This window comes from Pleurodeles waltl, chromosome 8 (genome assembly GCF_031143425.1).
Source record: "Pleurodeles waltl isolate 20211129_DDA chromosome 8, aPleWal1.hap1.20221129, whole genome shotgun sequence".
NCBI classification, from domain to species: domain Eukaryota; kingdom Metazoa; phylum Chordata; class Amphibia; order Caudata; family Salamandridae; genus Pleurodeles; species Pleurodeles waltl.
Window position 1 is genome coordinate 1,250,718,927 of NC_090447.1, and position 22,415 is coordinate 1,250,741,341.

The 22,415-nt window shown below is 44.2% G+C and overlaps 1 protein-coding gene across 6 annotated transcripts in view; it reads right to left on the bottom strand.

Annotated features, from left to right (window-relative positions):
- Positions 1-22,415, bottom strand: part of FRY (FRY microtubule binding protein) — a 598,740-nt gene that overhangs the window by 75,909 nt on the left and 500,416 nt on the right. For all 6 annotated transcript variants that reach the window (XM_069205570.1, XM_069205567.1, XM_069205566.1 and 3 more), the window contains exons 51-54: positions 18,073-18,243; positions 8,382-8,582; positions 7,712-7,870; positions 2,195-2,355 (exon numbers count right to left, since the gene is read on the bottom strand). In XM_069205570.1, coding sequence (XP_069061671.1) covers positions 2,195-2,355; positions 7,712-7,870; positions 8,382-8,582; positions 18,073-18,243 — 692 coding nt within the window. The remainder of the gene's footprint in view (positions 1-2,194; positions 2,356-7,711; positions 7,871-8,381; positions 8,583-18,072; positions 18,244-22,415) is intronic.

Here is a 22,415-nt window from a genome sequence, read left to right on the forward strand (position 1 = left end):
CAGAGACATTACACCATGGTTACATTTTTACACCCACAATGAGCAACACAGGAACTTTAAAGTACACTGACCCAGGAGCGACACGTAGCTCTTCCGCAACTATTTTTCAACCCATTATACCATGCAGCTCTTTAGCCATCCCACAACACATCCTCCTACCCTGAGTGACATATCTAAGATTTGCTCATTAGGGCCTATGAACGTCAAATTATTATTGACCAGGATCCATTCCTCCCACATCTCTGCAAACTGTTTTCTGTTGAACTTAAAGGCAAGATGCACTCATATGTACATGTACCACTGCACCCTAAATAAGAATATTTTGTGCACACACACACACACACACACATATATATAGAATTCTTTTTGTGATGTCATATGTACTATTGCAGTGGCTCTCAGATCACTGTGCTGACTTCAGCATTGGGCATTTCTATATGCAGGTAACAGCCAATATTCTGCTGTAGTCATCAAATAAATTACGTACATGTAGGTCGAATACCAAACCCCTTACACTGCATGTCTGTCCGTTCATGGACCATTAATTACTTTTTCATAACAATATGTATGTGCTGGTCGTTCTCTCGCAAGTTTAGTACATGCGATACTTGTCAGCAGTGTGACAAATATTTTAGTAATACTAAGTTTGTATGTTGATGAATCCATTATATACTTATGCCTGTATAGGTAGTGCTCTTTATGCAATGTAGGTTGATTGTGATATGTGTACACACTCTGATTAATTATATTGGCCCGATTTACAAGGCTAGATGTGCAGCTAAGAAACACCTGGATTCTTGAAAGCAAATTAAAGTTTGTGATTTGAAAACGTGAATTTGCACCAGTTAGAAATATTTACCCAACATTAAAATTCTATCATTGTGGTATAGTTTTAAGTGTGACTAAATCCCTTCCTAGGTGTTTGTTGTAGGTGCTACAGAGCGGGTAGTCTTGGAAAGGTGGTAAAAAAAACACTACAAACTCGGGCTTTGTGTGTATTCAGAAACCTTTATGCAGGCGGTTCCCGCTGTGAAAGCAGTGGCAGATGCTGTCCGGTAAAGAACAGAGAACATCTGTTTACAGTGTGGTACAGGGCAGAACGCCCAAAACTATTACTGGGGTGTAGAAGAGGTTCTTACAACAAGAAGAATACTTTCCTTTGGAGCAACAGCAAAAAAAAGTTATTCAGTGTGAATGCAAAGATTTTGTTATTTATTATGCTTTCAGAATTGAACACCACCTGAATTCCAAATGCACATCTGCTAATGCATGTGAATGACCCTGGGGACCTGCAACATTCGTAGGTTCCCCGAGATACACTTGGAATTATATGTGAGTTCCTAAAGTCAGCAGGAATTTCTGAAAATGCAGTAGTAACCGTCGGTGAGTACATTTCAGATGTTCTTAGTAAATCCGTTCCAATGGTTTTTCTGGTATCAGCACAAAATATTAGAATAAAAAATATTGATAAGTTTCTATAGGTAAGCAAAGTTTTACTATATATATATATATATATATATATATATATATATATATATATATATATCTCCACATGTGTCCCTTGGCGATATATACATCTCCAAGATACGTAGATGTGCAGTTTCGAACAGTAAATCTATACTTACCTGTTTGCACTAACCTTCAATATTTTGGACACGACGTTCTGTCCACACGGTTTTGGTGGTTCTACTATTCTCTTAGTTATGCGGTATTTCGCTACATTTCTTAATTCCAGCAACTCTCAAACCCCGTTTCTCCATACATGGTAATCCTTCTCCCCCTCTAAACGTTCTCAGGAAACAGGCCCCTCTCCCCATCTCGCCACTTCAGAACTGCACCAACCCCATTTTTGCTCTCAAGGGTAAGTCCTCCTAATTCCTCATCATATTTCCAGACATTTAGACCTCCAGAGTCTGTAAGTTAACTTAAAGTAAGTATGGCACCGTCCTGCCCAACCACCATAAACTTCACTAAACTCCCCACCAGCAGGTTCCCTGTGATGGCATATGCTCACTTATGCTGGAGGGTGATCATTCAACGGTGCTCCAAGGCAACAAAGGATCTTGTGTACTTTGTTTCAAACCTGTGGGGGTAGCATTTTGTTTACTAGAAAGGGAGCAGAGCACACAGAATTTAGGAACTACAATTAAATACATTCATGTCCAAGTTGTAAAGGGCCAATTCTGCTCCTTACCTGGTGAGAGCGAACTGGTCCAGGGCTCGGTCATCTTTCTCTTCCAATTCAGTCATCTCTAGGCTGTCATTACATTCAAAGGCAGCTGGGATTTCACTCATTGACCCTGAAAGGTCATCTTCTTGAACAGTTGCATCATCCTCTTCAAGCGCAACTTCCTCCTGGAAGACATCACTATTTAGAAGATGGAAATAAACCCCCCGCCACAGAGCTGTCAATCTCATGTACAGCCTGCAATGCCAATAAACTGTTAAGTATCATGGGCTGCTGTAAGAATTAATAGATAAATTCTGTGTTTTATAGACAGTAAACTAGTCAGCTGTGGTAGAAAACAAGTTCACCGGTGCCTTTAAGAGTGAAGAATGGTGTGAATTATAAACCATAGGCAGGGCCACTGGAATTATGTGATACTGAGACCGTGGCATTGTCTGCAGATTAGCCGCATTTGCCACATAATGTATCATCTGCTAAATAATCTACAGATTTTAAAATCCAACTCAAATGGACACAGGTTACTAGAAAAGTGGTGACACGTGTTGGAGTGGGAGGACCTTTACAATGGCTGACTGGTTCCCTTTTCTGTTGCTTTTGGGTGTTGCCTAGCACTAAAGAGGTGAAACCTTTGCCCTCCCAGTGTTAACCTGTGTAACAATAATTTGGCTCGTCTTGCTGCATAATTTTGTCAAACCTGCCACATGATTAGGTCCTCCACTGGCCCTGGCTATGGTTAGTGTCCCTTAGTAGAAGAGCTGGGTGTAGTCGCACAAGCCAGCTGTCCAATGGAGTTTGAAAAACTGTGGTAGATATAGCATAGGGAGTTCCAATGGCAATGTATAATGAAATCATGGTGTGGGTCAAAAGGGACTTCTGGGTGGACAGGGGTTGTTCAGTGGGAAAAGTGCTGGAATTACAAAAGGAGTGGATGTTCAAGGTTCGGGGTGGTCTTGGTCTTATTTTCAATTTAAGTGGGCTGGAGATAAGAGGAAATGCAGATACTGGAAGCACACGAGGACTACTAGGCCAACACATAGTTTCAATTTCCGAGCCCTCTTCAACTCTGCAGGCTCTCCTTTGTCTCAAGCTCGGTCTAACAGTGATCAAGCAGCTTGCAGGAGAATGAGGCTGAAATAACACACATCTCTACACAAAACCTGAATGATCACAGCGGCTCTTGGACGCAGTATTTTGGTTGTTCACCTCATATTTATTAGAAAGGCCTTAAATTGTGCAGATGCTAACAGTCACCTGCAGAGTGCTGAAAGAATTCATTTTCTCTCCGTTCATCCTCAACCTCTATGGTCACTTGGAAGTGTCAGGAAGAAATTAATTACGTTTTTAAAATACACAAAATGAACCTGAGTGACTAAGTCCATAATGACATAGGACGACCCCTGATCCGCCTCCCTCAACCTCAGGATCGGGGCCACATATTTAGTATAGGGAGCACTGTCTTGGTGCCATGCAAATGAGGGAACTGCTTCTTGTGACCATGCTGGCGCAAAATGTATGCCGTCTGATCCATATTAAAGAAGGGGCTGCACAAGCATCTGCAGAGGCGGACGGGGGACTCAAAATGGGTCATGGCATAAATGCTCAAACCAGCCCTACATCCTTCATCTCCTCTCACAATCTCTCTCTTTCCATCCATTCTCTTTCTTTGATCTCTCTCTCTCTCCCTCTCTTTCTCTTGAAGCCTTTCTGTGCCTGCTGCAATATGGGAGCCGTGAAAAAATGAAGATGCACCATGAGTGACTGGGGTTTCAAAACCAACCTCCAAGGGCTCTAGCTCACAGGTAAAAGCCCGGGGGAATAAAAGGCCTGTCCAGCCCCAAGCATTTGCGACTTCTTCAATAATACCAAAGAGCTGCTGGGGCACTTTTTATAATATAGCCTTAGATGTCAAGCATGTATTTAAAAATAAACTCAAGAATGTCTATCCTGCGTGAAGCTATACAGATTCACGTCCGCTGTCCACTAATACCAAATTGTTTGGAAATCACTTTTGACACAAAATTGTCCAAGGCAAACGTTATCAAGTAAGTAAAGATGGCACAGTGTCAGCTTACACTGCTGCAGACAATGAAGCCATACCTCCAAAAAACCGACCTCAATGCAGCCAAAGCACTGATTGTCTTCCACATTGATGGGATAATGTCCTCCTTGCCGGGCCCACTGCACATTGACGTACAAGTCACCACCCATCTCATCAAAGGACTAAAGAAATACAAACACATCACTCTGACGCAAAAGCATCTGTATTGTCTGCTGTTCCCAGTCTTCTTCAAAATCTCCAGCATTATGGACTTGTCAGTGTTATGAAAACTCTGGGTCTATGAACAGTCCTCAACAAACCAATAGAAAGAGAAAATTAAAATACAAGGCTTGAATAGCAGGTAGACCAAAAACTAACCACCTCATGTGGCCACTGGTGTGAACGGAGTCACAGCAACACAGACAAGCCTGAAATCAAGAAATGTAATAAGAACAAGGCCAGAGGGCAAGCATTTATGCACCAAGGGTGAGGAACAACATTCTACATTAAATGAGAAGTGCACCATCATTAGCTCATTCAGACAGGAACCACGCAATTAAGCAACTCGTTGTCCCTGGATAAAAGACCCCAGACATATTTCAATATCTGAACTCACTACTTCTCAGAACTGTGCACAATCTCATTTACCCTCGCTCCTGGGCTGTTACCTTACCCTACTATTCTGTGCAGTCAGTCAGCCCTTTCTCTCATAATTCTGTGAACATGGAGTTATTCAAGAACTAATGCACTACTAAATAACTGATAAATATCAACTAACAAATAGTAAAAATGAGTAAACAATCCATTGCATGGTTCTTGACCAATGGACCACAAAGAGAGTGCCATGTCAGTAAATATAATGAACATGCAAATACTCCTTTCAGAGCAATTTTAAGAAAATTCATCTTGTTAAAATACATTGGGGAAATCTGAACTGGCTGCCTAAGGTTCCAAGAGACACTAAGGGCCTCATTTTGAGTAATTGGGTGCTTAGGCTGCCAACCAAACTCTTTCGGATGGAATACCGCCACTCTGGTTTTCTGCCCGCTGGCCATATTACGAGTTTTCCACTGGGCCAGCGCGAAACAGGCCACAACATTGACGCCGGCTCGTCGGGAATGCTGCAGTGCGTTGGGTGCAACAACACCCGTTGCGCTTTTCACTGCCCGTAATTCAGGCAGTGAAAAGCGCGATGGGGCTGTCCATGGGGGGCTCCTGCACTGCCCATGCCAAGTGCATAGGCAGTGCCGGGGCCCCCAACACCCCCTTTTCGCCAGCCTTTGCATGGCGGTCCGACCCCAATGCAAAGGCTGGTGGAAAGGGAACTCGTAATCTGGAGGGCAGCGCTGCACTTGCGGATTACAACCACCGACACCTCCAGGTTGTCAACTGGCAGCAACCCGGTGGTTGGACCGTTGCGGCTCCACCACGGTCATAATATGGAGACCGGACCGCTGCTTTTGCAGCAGTCTGACCGCCATTGTGAGTCTGGCGGTCTCAGGGCTGCCAGACCCGTAATGAGGCCCTATATGCCTATAAGCTGAACTATAAAATTCAATTGTCTCCCATTAAAAGATATCAAATGTAGGACACAGGAGTGGCTAGGAGGTATGTACTCATTGGAAAACAAAAATTGCAGATGCACACATTGAGAGCGTCAATGTATAGTTCAACACTTCTCTCTGAATATTTACCTAAAAAAGCAGTGCTATGAAGTTAATTTTCCTATATTCCAGTATTCTTATCACTGGATAACTTAAGAGAATACATATGCAAGTAGGAGCAAAACACAAGAAAACGTGCCGCAGCAACTCAGGGGAGCCCATGCTCAGTTACAAATATTTTCACTTGAGCCAGCAAATTGTAGTTACTCAGCAAAGTGTTTGTTAAAAGTGATCCGACTCATTTAACAGCTGATTAAACTGATGCAAATAGAAATGAGTATTCAAAGAGACTCGTCGACCTCTAACCCCAGCTAAACCAACTGCACTTATTTTTATGAAGCTCGTCTCTGTCCTAGCACGCTCTGCATCTGTAGCTCTCTGTATTGTTCACTGTAAGAATCCTTTCATTACCATCTCCCAGTCCTGGATGTGTGCTATTATATGTATTCGATCATTCATGGAGAACATCTACCAACACCCGTGCAATGTAGTTGTGCTTCTGAGAGCAAGGGCTTTAAGAGGGGAGAGTCCCTCCAGGTGGCAAACCCAGTAATAATTAAAAACAGATATGGAAACAGATCCCTATCAGGCCCAATATTTATGTCCGGTCGGCGATCTAGTTCTTGTTTACATTTCACGCGTTTTATTTAATCTTGCAGTCTGAAGGAGTGCTAGCTTTTTCTAAGATGTGGTGTTTCTGTAGTATCTTTTATTGCAGCCAAATAATTTTGTATGGTGCTTACTGTGAACTCATTTGTTTATAGGTATCTGTGTGAGCTCAGATTGTGGGTGAATGTTTATAATGGCCACGAATGAGAGCTCTGAATTGAGGCTGAAGGCACTAAAGATCATCCCATTGTCTGTCAGTGGGTTATGAAGGTGTTCAGAATGCACGCTCATCCAATCCTGGGACTACCTGAAAACCGCAGAGCAATACCAACTGTCATTGTGATTCTTTGTGATAGTGTGCGAAGAAGGCACAAAGGTGTTGAAATACTGACAGGGAGAAACTACTACAAAATGCTCTGCTTACAGGCGAGTGTGATGCATGTGTGTAGAGGAATAGTGAAATAAATGGGTTTCCAGGAAGTGCATGCAAAAGAGAGTGAAAAGAGGGCTGAAGAGGAAAGGGATGAGGTGCGAAATATGCAGATGGAGGATTTCAGGCAGGCGTGGGTAGCAAAATGATGGAGATATCTAACAGACTTCAGAGAAAAAACTCTGTGAGGGTAAGAATGGTGGTGGATGAGACACTCCGAAGATCGGTATCCCTTTCACAGACCTAAGTAAATTTAAATTGACCAACTTGTATTTTCATAATTTAAACATTTTCAATTCCAATTATTTACAACAAAAATACTGTTACTCATTTATCCGATACTGCTAACAAGCACAGGGCGCTATCTGTTACTAGGTGATATGTGTGGTTGGAATAACAGAAAGGTCACAGAGCGGCACCAAAATTCTGGTCAGGTGGTACTTCTAAAGGAAGCACAGGATTTTAGTTGATATATTGACTACATAGGCCACGCCCCTTTGAAAGAATTCCTAGTTATGCTTTGGCCACGCCCCCTTTAGAGCCTCATTCCACTTAAAGTCCTGTGTGTTTTCTTAACAGTGAATGCCCTGGCAGAACTGGCTCCGCCTCTTGCGCGGAGGTTGGATGATGATATTAACAATACCTTTCTTTCAGCATACAGTGTTAGGTTTTATAGATGATCATTACAATTAACACTGCCACGCAATAATCATGGCAATTCACTGCTGCAATATTCTTACTTAAGAAGAATTGCAGGCATGGTGTTGCCTGCGCTACCTCACCTTTGAGTCCACGGACAGATGACTAGTCATATCAGGCAAGGAGGCATCGAAGCTGGAGGTTCTTGTGTTGAGGGAGTGTTGGTCCACCGAGGGCGTGTCGCAAGATGTGGAGGGAGAGTCCATATGGCTGGTCTCATCTGATGGGGAAAGAGTCATTATCTGGAGAAATAAAAACATGTTGTGAGATTCCTTTCATTTACCACCCAGGTGACAGCATGCACCAAGTTGGCATTTCAACCTTCACACAGAGAGCTTTCCATTCCCTCACCTCTTTCCCAGAGAAGGACCTTGCAAGCACAGAACGCTCTTCACTACTGCAACACCACACATGCAACAGCAAAAACAACAAAGCAACTGAAGCCGCTGCACATACGATCCAACGCTGTAGATACCATCAATAACAAGGACTTTAGGAAGCAAGCATATCTTGATGCAGTCAGGTTGCTCTCTACAGCCACCCTGGCTCACCACACACAATTTTTAGAAGGTTAACGTTGCCCTTATCAGATGTGGGGCTTCCTGTGTTTGTAATACCCGCAGATGTTCTCCTGAACAAAGGCTTGATCTTAACCCAGGCCAAGTAGGCGAGAGGCTCTCGGCACCCACCCACAGGCTAGGGCCCTAGATTTTGTTCCAGTGCAGAAGAGAAGGCTGGAAGAGGTGGTCTTACCAGGTCTGAAGGCTCCAGGATCTGGCTGGTGGTGAGTTCCTCCTCCTCCGACGACTCGTCCGAGTCCTCGTGGTTGCTCTTGCCGAGGCTGGGCGTGCTCCCGGAGTGCTGGCTCTGCTCCAGGAGCTGCAGGTCGCACTTGTCCAGGCTGTCCAGGGACCGCCTGCGCACGCCCCAGTTGAAGTTGTCCACGCTCTCGCCCTGAAACCACACAGCAGGCAGTGAAAGCTCCCTATGTCCGTCAGAACACAAAGCGTGGCGCAGCGGTCTACAGCTCGTCTTGCTTAAAGAAACTTTTTTTTTATCACTATCAATGCAATCTATTCATTCCCCAACTTTGTCACAGAAAAGACTGAAAACATAAAGAGAGTTTTATTCATGTGAAGTTGCGCGTTTGCCAGTCCCAGTATCCCTGCAGACGTGTGGAAAATGCCAGTGTATTGAAGGGCGTTGCACAAGTACTTGTGAGTATTCTGCCGGTATTGTGTACGGTGGGCTGGCAACTTCCCTTGCTGGGTGACAGCCAAAGTTTGAGGAAATAATTTGAAAGGGCTCGAGGCAAGGGGCGGCACTGACTAACCTAATGATTCATCCACCCCGCCTTGGGTCTTCTAGCTCAGTGTAGAAGAAAACACAGTGACTCCTTTAATTCACTTCCCAGCTTTCTACCCGCGTTTCACAGGTACGCAGAGGATGACGTCGGTGCCCGGCCTGGACTATACAGAACTGCCCCGTTTGCATGGGGTGCATCACTTGCAGCCACATTCACCAGTTAACCTGACACCACCATTTGCACACTCCTTCCATTCTGGCCTCGGTATCTATCCCTCGTTCAGCAAAGTCCCCGGACTGCTGGGTTCATTTGTTACATCGATTCATTACCAGCGGCCTACGCCCTGGTTTGTCAGATCTCCTTCAGAGCCTTGTAGGGTTGCGCCTCCCCTGGTATTAAATAGAAAGATGACCTCACGCTTAAACAACACTGTTTACTTTAAACGCTCGCCCCGCCGTGTTTTGGTTGTGTTGGCTCAGGACAACATCAAAGCCGAGGAAAACAACAGAGCTCCCGGCGCCACGTCTGGTTACTTTCCAGCCCGCGTCCTGCAGCGCCCCCTAGCGTTGCATTAGCTCCAGTGAAGTTCACACTTGGAGGTTTTACTTAGCACTTTACAAGTATATGAAAAAGTGGTGCCCAAGCCATTTCTAAAATAGAATTTGAACGCGGCTATAGAACCTTAAACACAATTTTTAAAAAATTGTGGTGACTTTTCTGTGTTGGTTGATTTGTTCAGTATTAGTTAGATCTCGGCGATTATGGACTACGGGTTCCAGGCTAGCACGCTCCTCTTTGACTTAGCCTTCATACCCAACGCTTTTAAATGTGTATTTGACCCTAGATATGAAATACCTTCGCTCTTCTTTAATGTATTGCGCGGGGCTGACCAGGTCTAATCGAGGGCAAGAACTTGGCACCAGAGTGAATAACTTGGCGCTAAAACTGGGAGTAAGGATTTGTGGTGGTTTATGCATATTTGTTTATATTCACCCACCAATATAATTGTTTTATTCCCTTTAATAACCTTTGCTTGAATTTCAGCAAATGTTCTTAGAACTCCGAAGAAGAAAAGGCCCCCACACCACCTTGTTAATACCTAACTACCGGCTAGAAGAACATACGGAATTTTGATCTCCCCCCCCCTTACTGAATGAAATTTTATATCCAGGGTTCTGTTTGTTCGAGCATTGGAGAACTCCGTTTTGAGACGCAGCCCACATGGTTATTTGTACCCGTTTGTACAGGAAAAAATGCCTGCTTGGTAGGTGACTTCTTCAAGGACATGCGTGCTAGATAGCTGCAAAGGTTTTCAACCCACAGCAAAAACTGACTACCAAAAGCCATAATGCAAGTGCGGTGCATTGTTACAGTCCAGTCCCGAGGATCCGTGTATTTGGATTTGAAGAAGGATCTTGTGAGGCTAAACTAACTCCTAATATTCCAGAAACACTTAAGGTATATAGTTTAAATATGCGAAGAACAGAGACGGGAACAATACTTTTTGCTACAAGTCTTTTTATTGATCTTTGTCAATGCTGCAACATTGGAGAACTGTGATTTTAGAGAATGTCAGGGCATCCGTTTTAAACTAACAATATGAGTTTTGCCTAATGTATTCTTATGCTGCCAAACAAAATCTGGAAATCCCCATCTTGGTGCAGCATATTTCCCACAAAGCATAATAATAGATTTTTTTTTTTTTTAACTCGGTTAGAACCTGATATGCTTGTCTCTGGAAACAAATGTAGTTTGAATCTGCTAAAAAATAGTTGCATTAGGATTCTTGCTAACATTTGGACCATATCCTTTTAGGGGTGTACCCCACTACACCAAATCTACAACATCAGCAGTCACTACATCGGGCATAATTATGTGAAGGCAATACCAATGGTTCTAAAATGATAAGCTGTAAATTATAGTTTAGAGCCTGAGGCTTGGCATGGTCTGGTAAAACTTACACCAGGCTTCCATAAACCGAAGTAACACAAAAAGTTACTGGGCACCAAAAGGCATGCCTTAAAATTGAATCTTTAAGTTGAGAACCCCTTCACCATGAATCTGGTCACTAAAAAATCCAATTTTGATTCTATCATACGGCAGGGAGGCCAATAGTTTGTATTAATCTTCCTTGAGTGCTGCCAGCAAAATCAAAAATAAACTTTACAAGCAGCACCAACAAAAGCAATATTGCAATTCAAGCTGACGGTTCAGGACAGTATAAAGCATCTTCAAAGATTTTGAATGACTCATCCAATGCTGCTTTCCACATAAAATAGACATGTATGAATTAATCATAACCACTAGGACCCCTCAGGCCCAGATTTGGGTCCACAGCTCACTGTTATAAGAACAGTCACTGCTCATCACTGGGAATTCCCAACAAGGCTGAAATGTGTCTGGCAATGCTTGCCTTTCACCCAGCAGTACAGGCGGAACTGTAACTTTTGGATGACATAAGGCCACTTTTGCATATAATTTGTGCCCCTCAGCAATGGTGTGGGCAAGCCAAAATGATGCAATGGAATGCCATCAGCAGAGTTCCCCATGGCTATGTTTAATTCAAATGTCTCCAGTCATCATTATGTTCTACTTGCGCAGTGCCCAGTCTCAAAGCCATACTTTATTTACATTGACAGATTCTGCACTGGCTTCGAGAAACCATCCCTTTTCTCACGAAGTATTTTAGAAATCACCACTTTAACTACTTTCAAAAGGGCACGTAGGTAATAACTTAAATTACTGAGGACTTAATTACTGAGACCTCAAGGGTCTGAGCCAGAGGCACAATATCTCTTGCCTGAATCCAGGAATTAAATGCTGGCTAACAGACATCACTCCAATAAGGACATTTGGCAGTCACTTCTAAATATCTTTTTAATTCTCTGGAAATTATTGCATCAGGGTTTTCAAGATCTTGAAATCGGATAGTTCATGTTGGCAAGTTACGACTACTGGTGAGGCATACCACCATCTGTACACGTTTTAACATTTCCAATATGTCGAGAAAGTACACAAGTCCTCCCTTATATGTCTGGTTGTGAAGGCACGGCAGGGAATCTTACATCTTTACATGGCTTACGCTGGTAATCATTGTAGTTGCTTGAACATCATGAGCATGTGAAAAGGCGTACTATCTTTAGGAAGTTAAATGTGCTGCAGCATTTGACCCTTGGTAAAGATGACCCTTTAGGGGCTTGAATACCTGCACTAAACTCACACTGTCTAAATCAATTATAGGCAAGTCTAGGCTCTCAAACCGCCATTCAACAGATGAAAATGGCTTATACTTACCAGCACATAAAACTGGACATTGGAAGGCTGGACAATGGTCCTGCAGGAATTATCAAGATGTACCCAGAATCCAAGTTTTCACATCAAAGACCTAGGGCCTGATTCGGAGTTTTCCAGATGGGTTACTCCCTCTCACACACAACAGATCTCCTGCCTGCCTTATTACAAAAACCATGGGATATAATGCACTTGCAATAAGGCAAGATATCTGTTGGACTTTTTGCATTACGCAGGGTCATCCCCAGTCTTTTTGCCTCCTTCCTCCTGGTTTTTCTGACCTCTCGCTGTTGGCTCTAGGACTCTGAGCACTTTATCACTGCTGACCAGTGCTAAAGTGCAGGTGCTCTCCCATCTAAAGTTGGTATGATTAGCTTATACCTAATTGGCATATTTAATTTACCTATAAGTCCATTGTACAGTGGTATCTCTATACCCAGGGCCTGTAAATTAAGTACTACTAGTGGGCCTGCAGCGCTGCTTGCGCCACCCACTGAAGTAGACTTTCAAACCTGTCTCAGGACTGCTAGTGCAGGGCCTGGCATCTAAACTTACTTGCCAGGCCCAGAACTCCCCTTTTATTACATGTAAGTCACCCCTAAGGTACGCCCTAGCTAGCCCTATGGGCGGGGTGCCATGTATGTAGAAAGGCAGGACATGTGCCATACTGCATGGCCGGTCCTGGTAGTGACAAATAACCTAACTTGGTGTCTCACTGCTGTGAGTGCTGCCTTCTCATAGGATTGCATTAGAAATGCCCTGCCTTATGTGTAAAGGGTATTGTCTGATTTATGAGGGGTAGCGTAGGCGTGTTTGGTATGGTTGTGATGGTGATAATAAATACTGCTTACTAGTGTGGGTGTATTTTTTATTACTATCACAGAAATGCCACTTCTAGAAAGTGCGCATTTATCTGTGCTTATGACTCTGGTGTTTTGAGGCTTGACTCCAATCCACGTCTGGGCAGAGTGACAGTTGGGGCTTTGTGCATACTTTTCAGACAGCCTGTACACAGGGAGGGTGGAGGTGTCACAGAGGTGCATCTGCATACTGAATAGTCTTCCTGGACTGAGAGAAGGGAGAGGCGGGGCACACCTACATTTGTAAAGGCTGTGCCCTGGCCTCACACAATAGGGTTGTTAACCCCCCACTGATGTTTGGAACCTGTGCTGAAAGGAGAGAGGGGGCACTCCCAGAACCAGTTGTAACTGGCTGGAACCTCCTCTCCCTACTATGGTAAAACACTGTAAGAACCGACTATAAGTACAGGGGAATTTTCCCCACAATTTGGAGACTCTTGGAATCATCTTGGAACTGGTCACCAAAGGCTGAAAGGACTCACCAGGAACCGCCATAGACTGCTGCTGCTGTGCTGACCAGTGACCTGCTTGGTCACTGTGAAGGACTTGCCACTTGCTGCCTTCCCCTTGTGCTGGCCTGTTGCTGGGCCCTCCACCTGAGGACCTTTTCTTAAAGCTCTGCTCCCCAGGGGCAGGGTGCTGTGGCCCCTGACCCCTGCATCCATCACTGGCACGAAGAGTGCTCCAAGATCTTCTTTCTTACTGAAAGTGCTTTGGAAAATGCTGCATATATGGAGGCCTAGCGCTGGAGGTAGGAAAGCGCTGCCTCTTGCCAAAGGATCACCGCCGCGACCCGGGCCGTCTTGAAGGCAGCACCGAAGTCGCACTGTGGTCTGCGCCCCAGGGGCATGAAGGACACTGCAAAACTAGAGGATTGGAGCGAGCGTGCTCCTATCGTGCCCCCGGGGTAAAGCGCGCTCAGTGGAGCACCCCCGGGGCACAAGCAGGAACCAGCTTTGGTGCCTGCTGCTTCAATCGGCCTGGGTAGGCCGCGCCGTGTGTCTGCAGCCAGGAAGGGGGGGGGTGGGGGGGAGCGGAGGCCTCATCGGAGGTTCCCCGCCCCACGGGCCCCTTTTTTTCTCGACCCCGAGGGGCAGGGGAGAAGGAGGTCTCTCCCTGCCCCGAGTGAGCCCTCTACTGAGCCGCAGGCGGGGCGGAAGCCTTATCGGAGGCTCCCCGTGCCGCTGGGCTGAGTTTTGGACCTGGTCGTGGTCCCCCCGGTGAAAGGGCCAGTGGAAGGCCTTGGGGGGGGGGGGGGGGGCCAGGGATCACGGGCTCCCAGAGGGGCCCGTCACTAAAACCGGAGGGGGTGCGTGGTGCCCCACTCCTTAGCCTTTTCTCTTGCTGTTGGTGGACCCTCCTTTTTGAAAGCCGGTTGAGGCCTGGAGGGGGGCCCCAAAGATCAAAGGCCCCAGGAGGGACCCAGTAAGGATCAGGGAGGGTGCGTGCTACCCCTCTCCATCTACAGCATCACGAGGCCCCCGTTTTGCGCAGGGAGCGCCGGGGGCCCCTTGTTTCCGTTTCTTAGGCACTGGAGGTGCCTTTATCATCTACCAGGTATTTCAAAGGGACAATATATATCAGAAGTTCTTATTAGAGACTTTATTGCATTATATATTGCCTACCTGTTTTATGATGTTTTTGTGTGCTTATGCAAATGTTCCTTTTATGGGCATGACTTGCTAATATGTTTCCCTAACTTGCCATATGTTTTCTAATGTTCCTACTATGGGCGTTTTATGATATTCTTATGACAAGTGTTCTAATGTGATAACGTGTTTCCTGACTACTGCTTATGTTGCAGAATACTGAGTAACCTGTGTGTTATGTGTGACTACTGCTAATTTGCAGAGTAACTAATGGGTAACGTTCTGACAACTGCTAAGGTAGCAGGATAGTACTAATATGTGATGTTTGGTCTGATAATTGCCTTGTGTACAATACAGTATATTTTCATATAATCTGGTGTTGTGTTTCCTTTGTGGTGGGGATATTGCGTCACATGTGTTGTGTGTGTTGTGCAAATGCTTTACACATTGCCTCCGGGTTAAGCCTGACTGCTCGTGCCCAGCTACGAAGGGGGTGAGCAGGGGTTATCTTGGGCTTGTAACTCCCTTACCCTGACTAGAGTGGGCAAGTTCTGCCTGGCTGAGGTGCATACCCTGGCCAACCAGAAACCCCATTTCTAACAATATTCATCACATTGGTGATGGAGTAAGCTGTTCACCAAACACTACATCAGGCCCCTAGTTGCAGAGAACCAGGAACTGTTTCTACTCAGCTTTTAACCTCATAACTCGATGAGCATCTAGAACGTTTGCCCATCTAAACAACAGGAATTTAGGCATTGTTGATTATGCAATGTTTCAAATAATACTCAGGGACTGAATAAGTATGTGTGACATAAATTTAACATGAAAAGCCAGCCCTAAATAATCACAATTCAGTTGGGCCATAACTGACTTGGTAAAGAAAAACCTAATAAATGAAGTAAAGGACAATTGCTACTTCACTGCAACTACCTTTAGGAGAAACAACAACTTAAACACAGTTCCAGCAATTCCCCTTACACCAAGGCAACATCACATGCAGTAAAGTCACCGTTACACATGGTTACGGCAATGATATTTCAGTCCCAGTTCACTACTAGTACAATTGCCTAATTTGAGCTGATAGTTGCAGCAGGCCCAAGAGCTATCATTTTTGGGGACTGGTTTCCTCATCAGATTTTCTCCCAGAACAAAAGAGAGAAAAACACAAGTAGGAAAGAAGGAGGAAAGAAAGGCGTACAGCACTGACAAAAGGTGAAAGCAGGTATAAAAAAGAAACTGCAAGACTGAGATAAAAAGTAAAGGGGGTGTCTGGTGGTGGATGAAAGAGGCATGAGGTGGGATCAAGACGATGCAGCCTTGGTATACGGCACGCCTGATACTCGTAATGCCAGCCAGGACTATTGAGCAAATGTTGCCACTGTTACTAATGATTAACAAATAAAGTACTGTAGCAAATATTCTAAATTTGGTGCCTGTTAAAAAATGTAGTATCCTTGAGAAAAAGAGCCAATGTGCTTCTCTTGGCCTTCTCTTTAAGTAGAACTGAAACCCACACACAAATGTGTGTGCACCACTGCCTGGGTCTTCCTTAGTTTATCAGTTTGGAAGGAATGCCTAAATGGCCATTTCAAATAAATAAGTTAATTCGATCACAGTACAATAGAAAGGAACATGTAAAGTCTGACACCTTAAGTAGATCAATAAATAAAAACTTAAGTTATAACTCCGTGAGGAAATGTAGTTTCTGTGGGGGCATATATGTGCACCCTCAAAGGCTGTCTCATTATCTTTATGGAGTGTTAGCCGTTAAATAAGAGCAGCCATTTATTCCAAAACATTGAAATATGTTTAAATTATGCAAGATTTAGGAGAAATTAACTACAGTCTACCAAAACGCACAAAGTAGAAAGAGAAGAGAATTATTTTCTATTTAAAATAACATGACTACATCAATGCACAACAATAACTAGCATTCAAGTGACAGACACCATCATCTTACCTGAAGTTCCTGGAGAGCAGATATAGTAAATGAAAAAGAGACAAACAAAACATTGATTTGCATTTGCTGTATAATAGATTACTTTAGGCACCATGGGGTAGTGTCATCTGCCCTGGTATAAATACAAAAATGATTTTACAAGGCCCTTATGCTGCAGTTTCACCCCACTAGCTACCTACCACTATCTGAATAACTACCCAATGAAAGATCAAGAATAAATACATTATACAGGAAAAAAATAAAAATGCACATCCCCACTCTTCACAAATATTTAACTAACACATTAAATAATGTAAGAGGAGTTTGCTACATGTCTCCTTTTGGTTACATCAGAGCACTTAAAAGAGGGATGAAAAATACAGTAAGGTGTCATACGAGGTCTCAGGTTCTTTGATCACGATCCATGTTTTGTATTGGGGGCAGTTAAAGGCAAGTCTAGATAGTTTGGTTTTAAGGCGCTTCCTGAATTGCCAGCAGGTGGGCTTAGATATCAAGTTCAGTCTAAGGGCATTCTAGATTCTAGGTCGAAGCACCTCCAGAAATCTGAATCTGGATTTACACCCATTTCAAAGTTTGTTAGTTGGTTCAATGAATGGACAATGAGCATAGAGGTCTGGATTTAGGATTCTATGATCAAGTAGGCAACAAAATGCAGATGAGAGTCCTTTTAAACTACATTGTGGTTTTTGGGTTCGGTCTTTTTTTATTCTGGATTAAATTATCTGCCTCTTTTTAATTTCTTATGGTTGGTTGCATCTTTGATATGTACCTCTATTAGGACAGGGAGGTTATAGAGCCATCTGTAATACTTCTGCCTCCCATATTCTCTCTACTCTGTCCCTTGCAATGACAGGTTAGATGGGACTGGCATGTTTGGTTCAGACATTTTTGCTGGCCTCCAACACTACTGGAAGGAGTGTGAGGATCTGACAGCAAGGTGGTATTATGTTCATTACGTGTACTGCTAAGATTTGTTAAGCATTTGATTTCATACATGTATCTGTACACATATACTACTGAGTGGTAAACTACCATTAACTCCTGTGTAGTTTTGATAAAATTCCAATAAAGTCTTGAAAATAAAAAAAGACAAAACAGAAAGAAAACATTCATTTGGATACTACACTGTCTTACACTGTCTTAAGAGGTTGTCTTCCAAGTTTAATTTTAAGTATTCCCCTCTTCTGTGTTTGTTGTTTAAGCAACCCTTTAAATGTATGTGCCAAGAAAATACAAAGTCCTCACCACCCCCACTCAGCAGAAGTCTGCTTCGAGCTCTCTAGGGCAACACTCTTAGATTTCACCCATCTTTGGCAATGACAAGTTTGCTATTGAAAGCTATCACAGTATGTAGTGTTGTGCTGCAGTCTGTCGGGTGAGGAATAGATGGCGGGCAAAGGACCGTCAATGTGAATGTGATGTTAGGATACTGTACCTCCCCATCCTCTAGTTCCACATCCAAGAAATCGAAGTCCCGAAAGACCCTGAACTGCTGCTCACTGTTGGTATCGTCCATGATCTCCTGCTCCCGCACGCTGTCCTCAGAGGAGACCAAGCTGGCCTGGTGATCAAGCAAATCCAGATCGCCACAGGAAGAAAAAATCACCTACAATTCAAAACAGGCAGTAAGCAAAGAATTCCTTGTAATTACTGTTGCTGATAAACTACAACTGCTCATCAGGAAGAATTTCAGCAGCACACCCCTAATTCCGTATACGACTATTTTTAGAAAGCTATTACATTATTTACGTTGGCTTGGTGCCCCTAGGTTTGGATAACAGCATCTATTTTGTGTTGCAGAGACATGTCAAAGAGTTTAGCTCTGCTCATTTTCAGTAACGGAGGACTGCACGGTGCCTAAACATTATAATGGACCTTTGAGGGGAAAGTGTGACTGTTGTGATAAAAAAAACTGCGCCTTGCAGGGACAGCGGTTTACAAAAGTGACAATGTGACCAGCATTTACTTGCGAGAAAGATAAATGGTCCTCAATCTTCGTCCACAAATTGTGTTTTGGGAGCGGTTTCATCCATTTTTAATCGCCACAGTGCAGCTCCAGTGAGCCATTCAGACAGCAGAGTGGCAGAAAGTAAGCCTATTGACTTTGCCTCAGAACTCCCTGATAAGGACACTGAATGCAGGCCATGAGAAGGGGCGCTCGGTAAACACTACCAGGGAGGAGCAAATACAGGAAACATAATTTGTATTTACCTATCTGCTCCCCCATCTACCCAACCAGATTGGGTGCCCCTCAGACTTTGGGGACATTACGACATATGGAGTGGGCATGTACGTAAAAGAGACAACTTATACTGAGGGACGGTTGTGATTGGTGTTGTTAAGCCAAGGATAACTAGAAAACAGCTCCCCGTAGCTGCTGAGTGGCCATCACACAGCAGCTTGACATCCCTTCCAATTACCATCATTGACATGTTACAGAACTGCAGATTGTATTTAGAGGTAATTGTCACTGTCATGAAGAATCCTCAAATCCTTCTCCCATTTTGCTCTCAGCTTTGTGAGGGTCGCTGGGAATTATTCACAAGTATTCTGTAGACAACGGATATGTCCCCATTTGCACTGAAGATGCTAGGACTTCGAACTGCTTTATTAGCAATTATTTAGAGTGCTGTGTGAGTCCTATATGCACTGTGCTACCTTTTTTTGCGTTCTATACCAGGATGCCTTGGTAGTCACAGTAGGCACAGTGGAGGTACATTGTCCCACAGATAGATGTTAGGTTGGGGCGATCCATTCCAAACCCCCCTCTGAGGCACTATATTTTGTGTATGTCTGTAGAGAAGTTTAGGATATTTCACCCTCCCCGTTCCCCTTTCCGAAAGGGATAGTTGAGCGGAAACATCCATTTTGTGTTAAGTCATCACCTGGAGACGCTGCCAATTACTGCACTTGATTGACACTTGGTGAGAAACATCACACAACTGCCAAGTGTGGCCAAGTTACATGAGAGAACAAAGAATAAACTGCAGCACTTTTATCAAAACCCGTGATCTATTAAACTCTCAGCAGTCTGGACGGAAGGAATCCTCGTACAGGGAATATGCAGTTCTGCTTCCCTTATTTTCTAGTTTCCAAATATCAGCAGTATCAGTGCCCTGACTAATTTTTTTTAGCAATATTTGAAACCATCATATTCGTCTGGCTACACAGGAAGGCTGTGTGTTTTTTAGCTGCTTAATTCGGAGTGGATGTGCTCCTCCTCACACGCCACCTGACGGCCAATGCGTCACACGCCATCTCTATATCATTCTATTGTTACTTAAACTAGATCACTGGCTGCAGAAAAGTATTTAGCATGTCTTCTGAGCTCCAAGTTTGTTTACATCCTGAGGATATCTAGATGTTACTGTGCTTGTATGACACGGTCAGTGCTAACTCCATAAATACCAGTGCCACGCAGCTGCGAACACCTGGATGTGCTCTGGTGTTTCAAAGCTGAACACACACATGACCAAGATGCTTTCTGTAGGCAATGGCCCTAATTGTTGTGGTAGAGACCTTTATTCCACTAAGGACAACTGTTATATGCGATGAAGGTGAGAAATCTACACCTTATCTACCTGATTTCAGATCTGGTCTCTCACATTAGTGTCAGAGTAACTTACTCCAGACTGCTGTGGGTTGTGCTGCATCAAGTCTGGTGTTTGCTACAGCAAGACATAAGATTCGACTAACACTGCGTGATGCTCTACAGCATGGGTACTCGCAAACATTTTCCCAGGGGCCAAAAAGTTTGGTCTGTGACGTGCCTGGGGGCCGCATTGATGCCAGGGCTGTGGCAGTCGGGTGGGGTGGCTGGGGGGATTGGTGGCAAGGTAGATGTAGGAGAAGCAAATTATATACATCTAGTGGCTGAAATAAACAATGGGAACCCAGAAAACCTGGAACTAATCCCGGCTTACCCACTTTTCCAAATTGTGTGATCCTAGGCAATTGTTTAATCTCACTTTCCCTACTTCTAAAAGTCTTTGTTATATGATATACATTTTTACACAGTCAAAGACATATCACTAATGTCTACTGAGTACAGGGTCTAAAATATATAACAGGGATTCTGCTGATCAGTGTAACTCATGACACCCATGCAAACTTTGTGGCGTGCAAAACTTGACATCCATTGTCTTGGTAATAGGAGAGGGCAATTCAGGCTTTTGTTAATATTTCGCTGGTGATTTCAGTGATAGAAGGATTAAAACCAATTAACAGCCTGGGCATTGTTTGTGTTGTAAAGGATGAACTATTAGAGAAAAAAAAGACAGATCCAGTTTAGCTTAACATAGGCTGATTGACTTTTTTATGTAAAGGTAAGCAGCTTGACATTCTTAAGAAAATGGCTTTTGCTGTAATAAGCAGCCCATCACAAGGAAGACTCCAAGCGCAGGTTTTTGTCTTGGCACTGTGTTAGCTGAGCTTTCAACATGATCAGTTGGAGACAGATCAGGCAGATGGAAGGAGACAAAGTGCAGAGTGCTTTAGGAGAGGGATCAGAGGCCATATTACATACAGTGCACTCGGGGTGCAAAGACCGTGTGCACCTGTTTTCTGCGCCTCCGGGACACTATTGTTTTATAGAGGGGTGTGGACGCTTTCTATAACATCAATAGCGCTGGTGCACATATAGTGCCAGTGCTATCTTAAGGGGATGCTTAAGAGGATGCTCCCTTCATTGCTGGGGGCTCTTGGCCAATGCAAATGAGAAAAACATTATGCACCACCCATTTTATAGATCGGGTGCAGAGGCAAAAAGGCTATCAGGAGGAGATCTCACTGTGCCACAGAGGTGGCGCACATGCAATGCGCCACTTCCCCTAAGGGTGCCCCTCAGTAGGGGAGAAAGGATGTCCCATGTATCCCCCAGCAGGTGCATGCAGTCAGGGGGGTGTCTGTGCTCTCTCTGAAGAACAGGCTGGAGTGACCTGCACAGTAAAGGATGGATCAGATGCTACAAACAGCTGCTCCACCCTTCCTTTATTTTTTGCCTCTGGGGCAGGTGTGAATTTGCAGCTGCCCTTGGGGCAAGGTATTGATTGTACTATGGCACACTGTCCCTGTTTGTGGCCAGCGCACCTGTTTCAATGTGTGCCATGGTGCAAACAGGAGAAAAGCACCCATCACATAATATGGGCCTAGGACTTTTGGTGGATTTGTACAGGTTATGGAGTGGTGATGTGCAGATAAAGAGGATACACATGATGAAACGTGCACTATTATTGGGATGGTTGATTACTTAGGGCCACATTAGGAGGTCTAATTTCCAATGGGGCTAATAGCACTGATTACTTTTCCAGTCAAAATTAAGAAAGCCCCCTCCAAGAAACACTGTGGATCTGTTGTTTTTCACCCAGAGGTTTTGGCTGAAGCTCAAGATGAAAATGAGAAAATATTGGGGTTGGGGTCTGGGGGGGGGGGGGGGGGGGGGGGGGGGGTAGGGGACTCAAACTTAGAATTACTGATTCACCTAACAATTCCTAATTTCTTAATGGGGCCAATACAGGAATCGCATAATTAGGCCATTAGGGCTCTGAATTCAATAATAAACATCCACGGACGTGGTTTCCTTTTTGGAGCTCTCCAACACAGCATTCTGGAGAGGATGAAGAGAAGGCATGTGATTTCCTTTTTTAAGATGAAAACCTCTAGGCCTCAAATCAGTCACATTTCTCAAAGAAGCAGGACACTGGGCTGGAATCACGCCAGTCAGCCTTTCATTGACATCCAGCACCCCTGTAACTGGCTAGGTGTACCCCTTCCCACCAG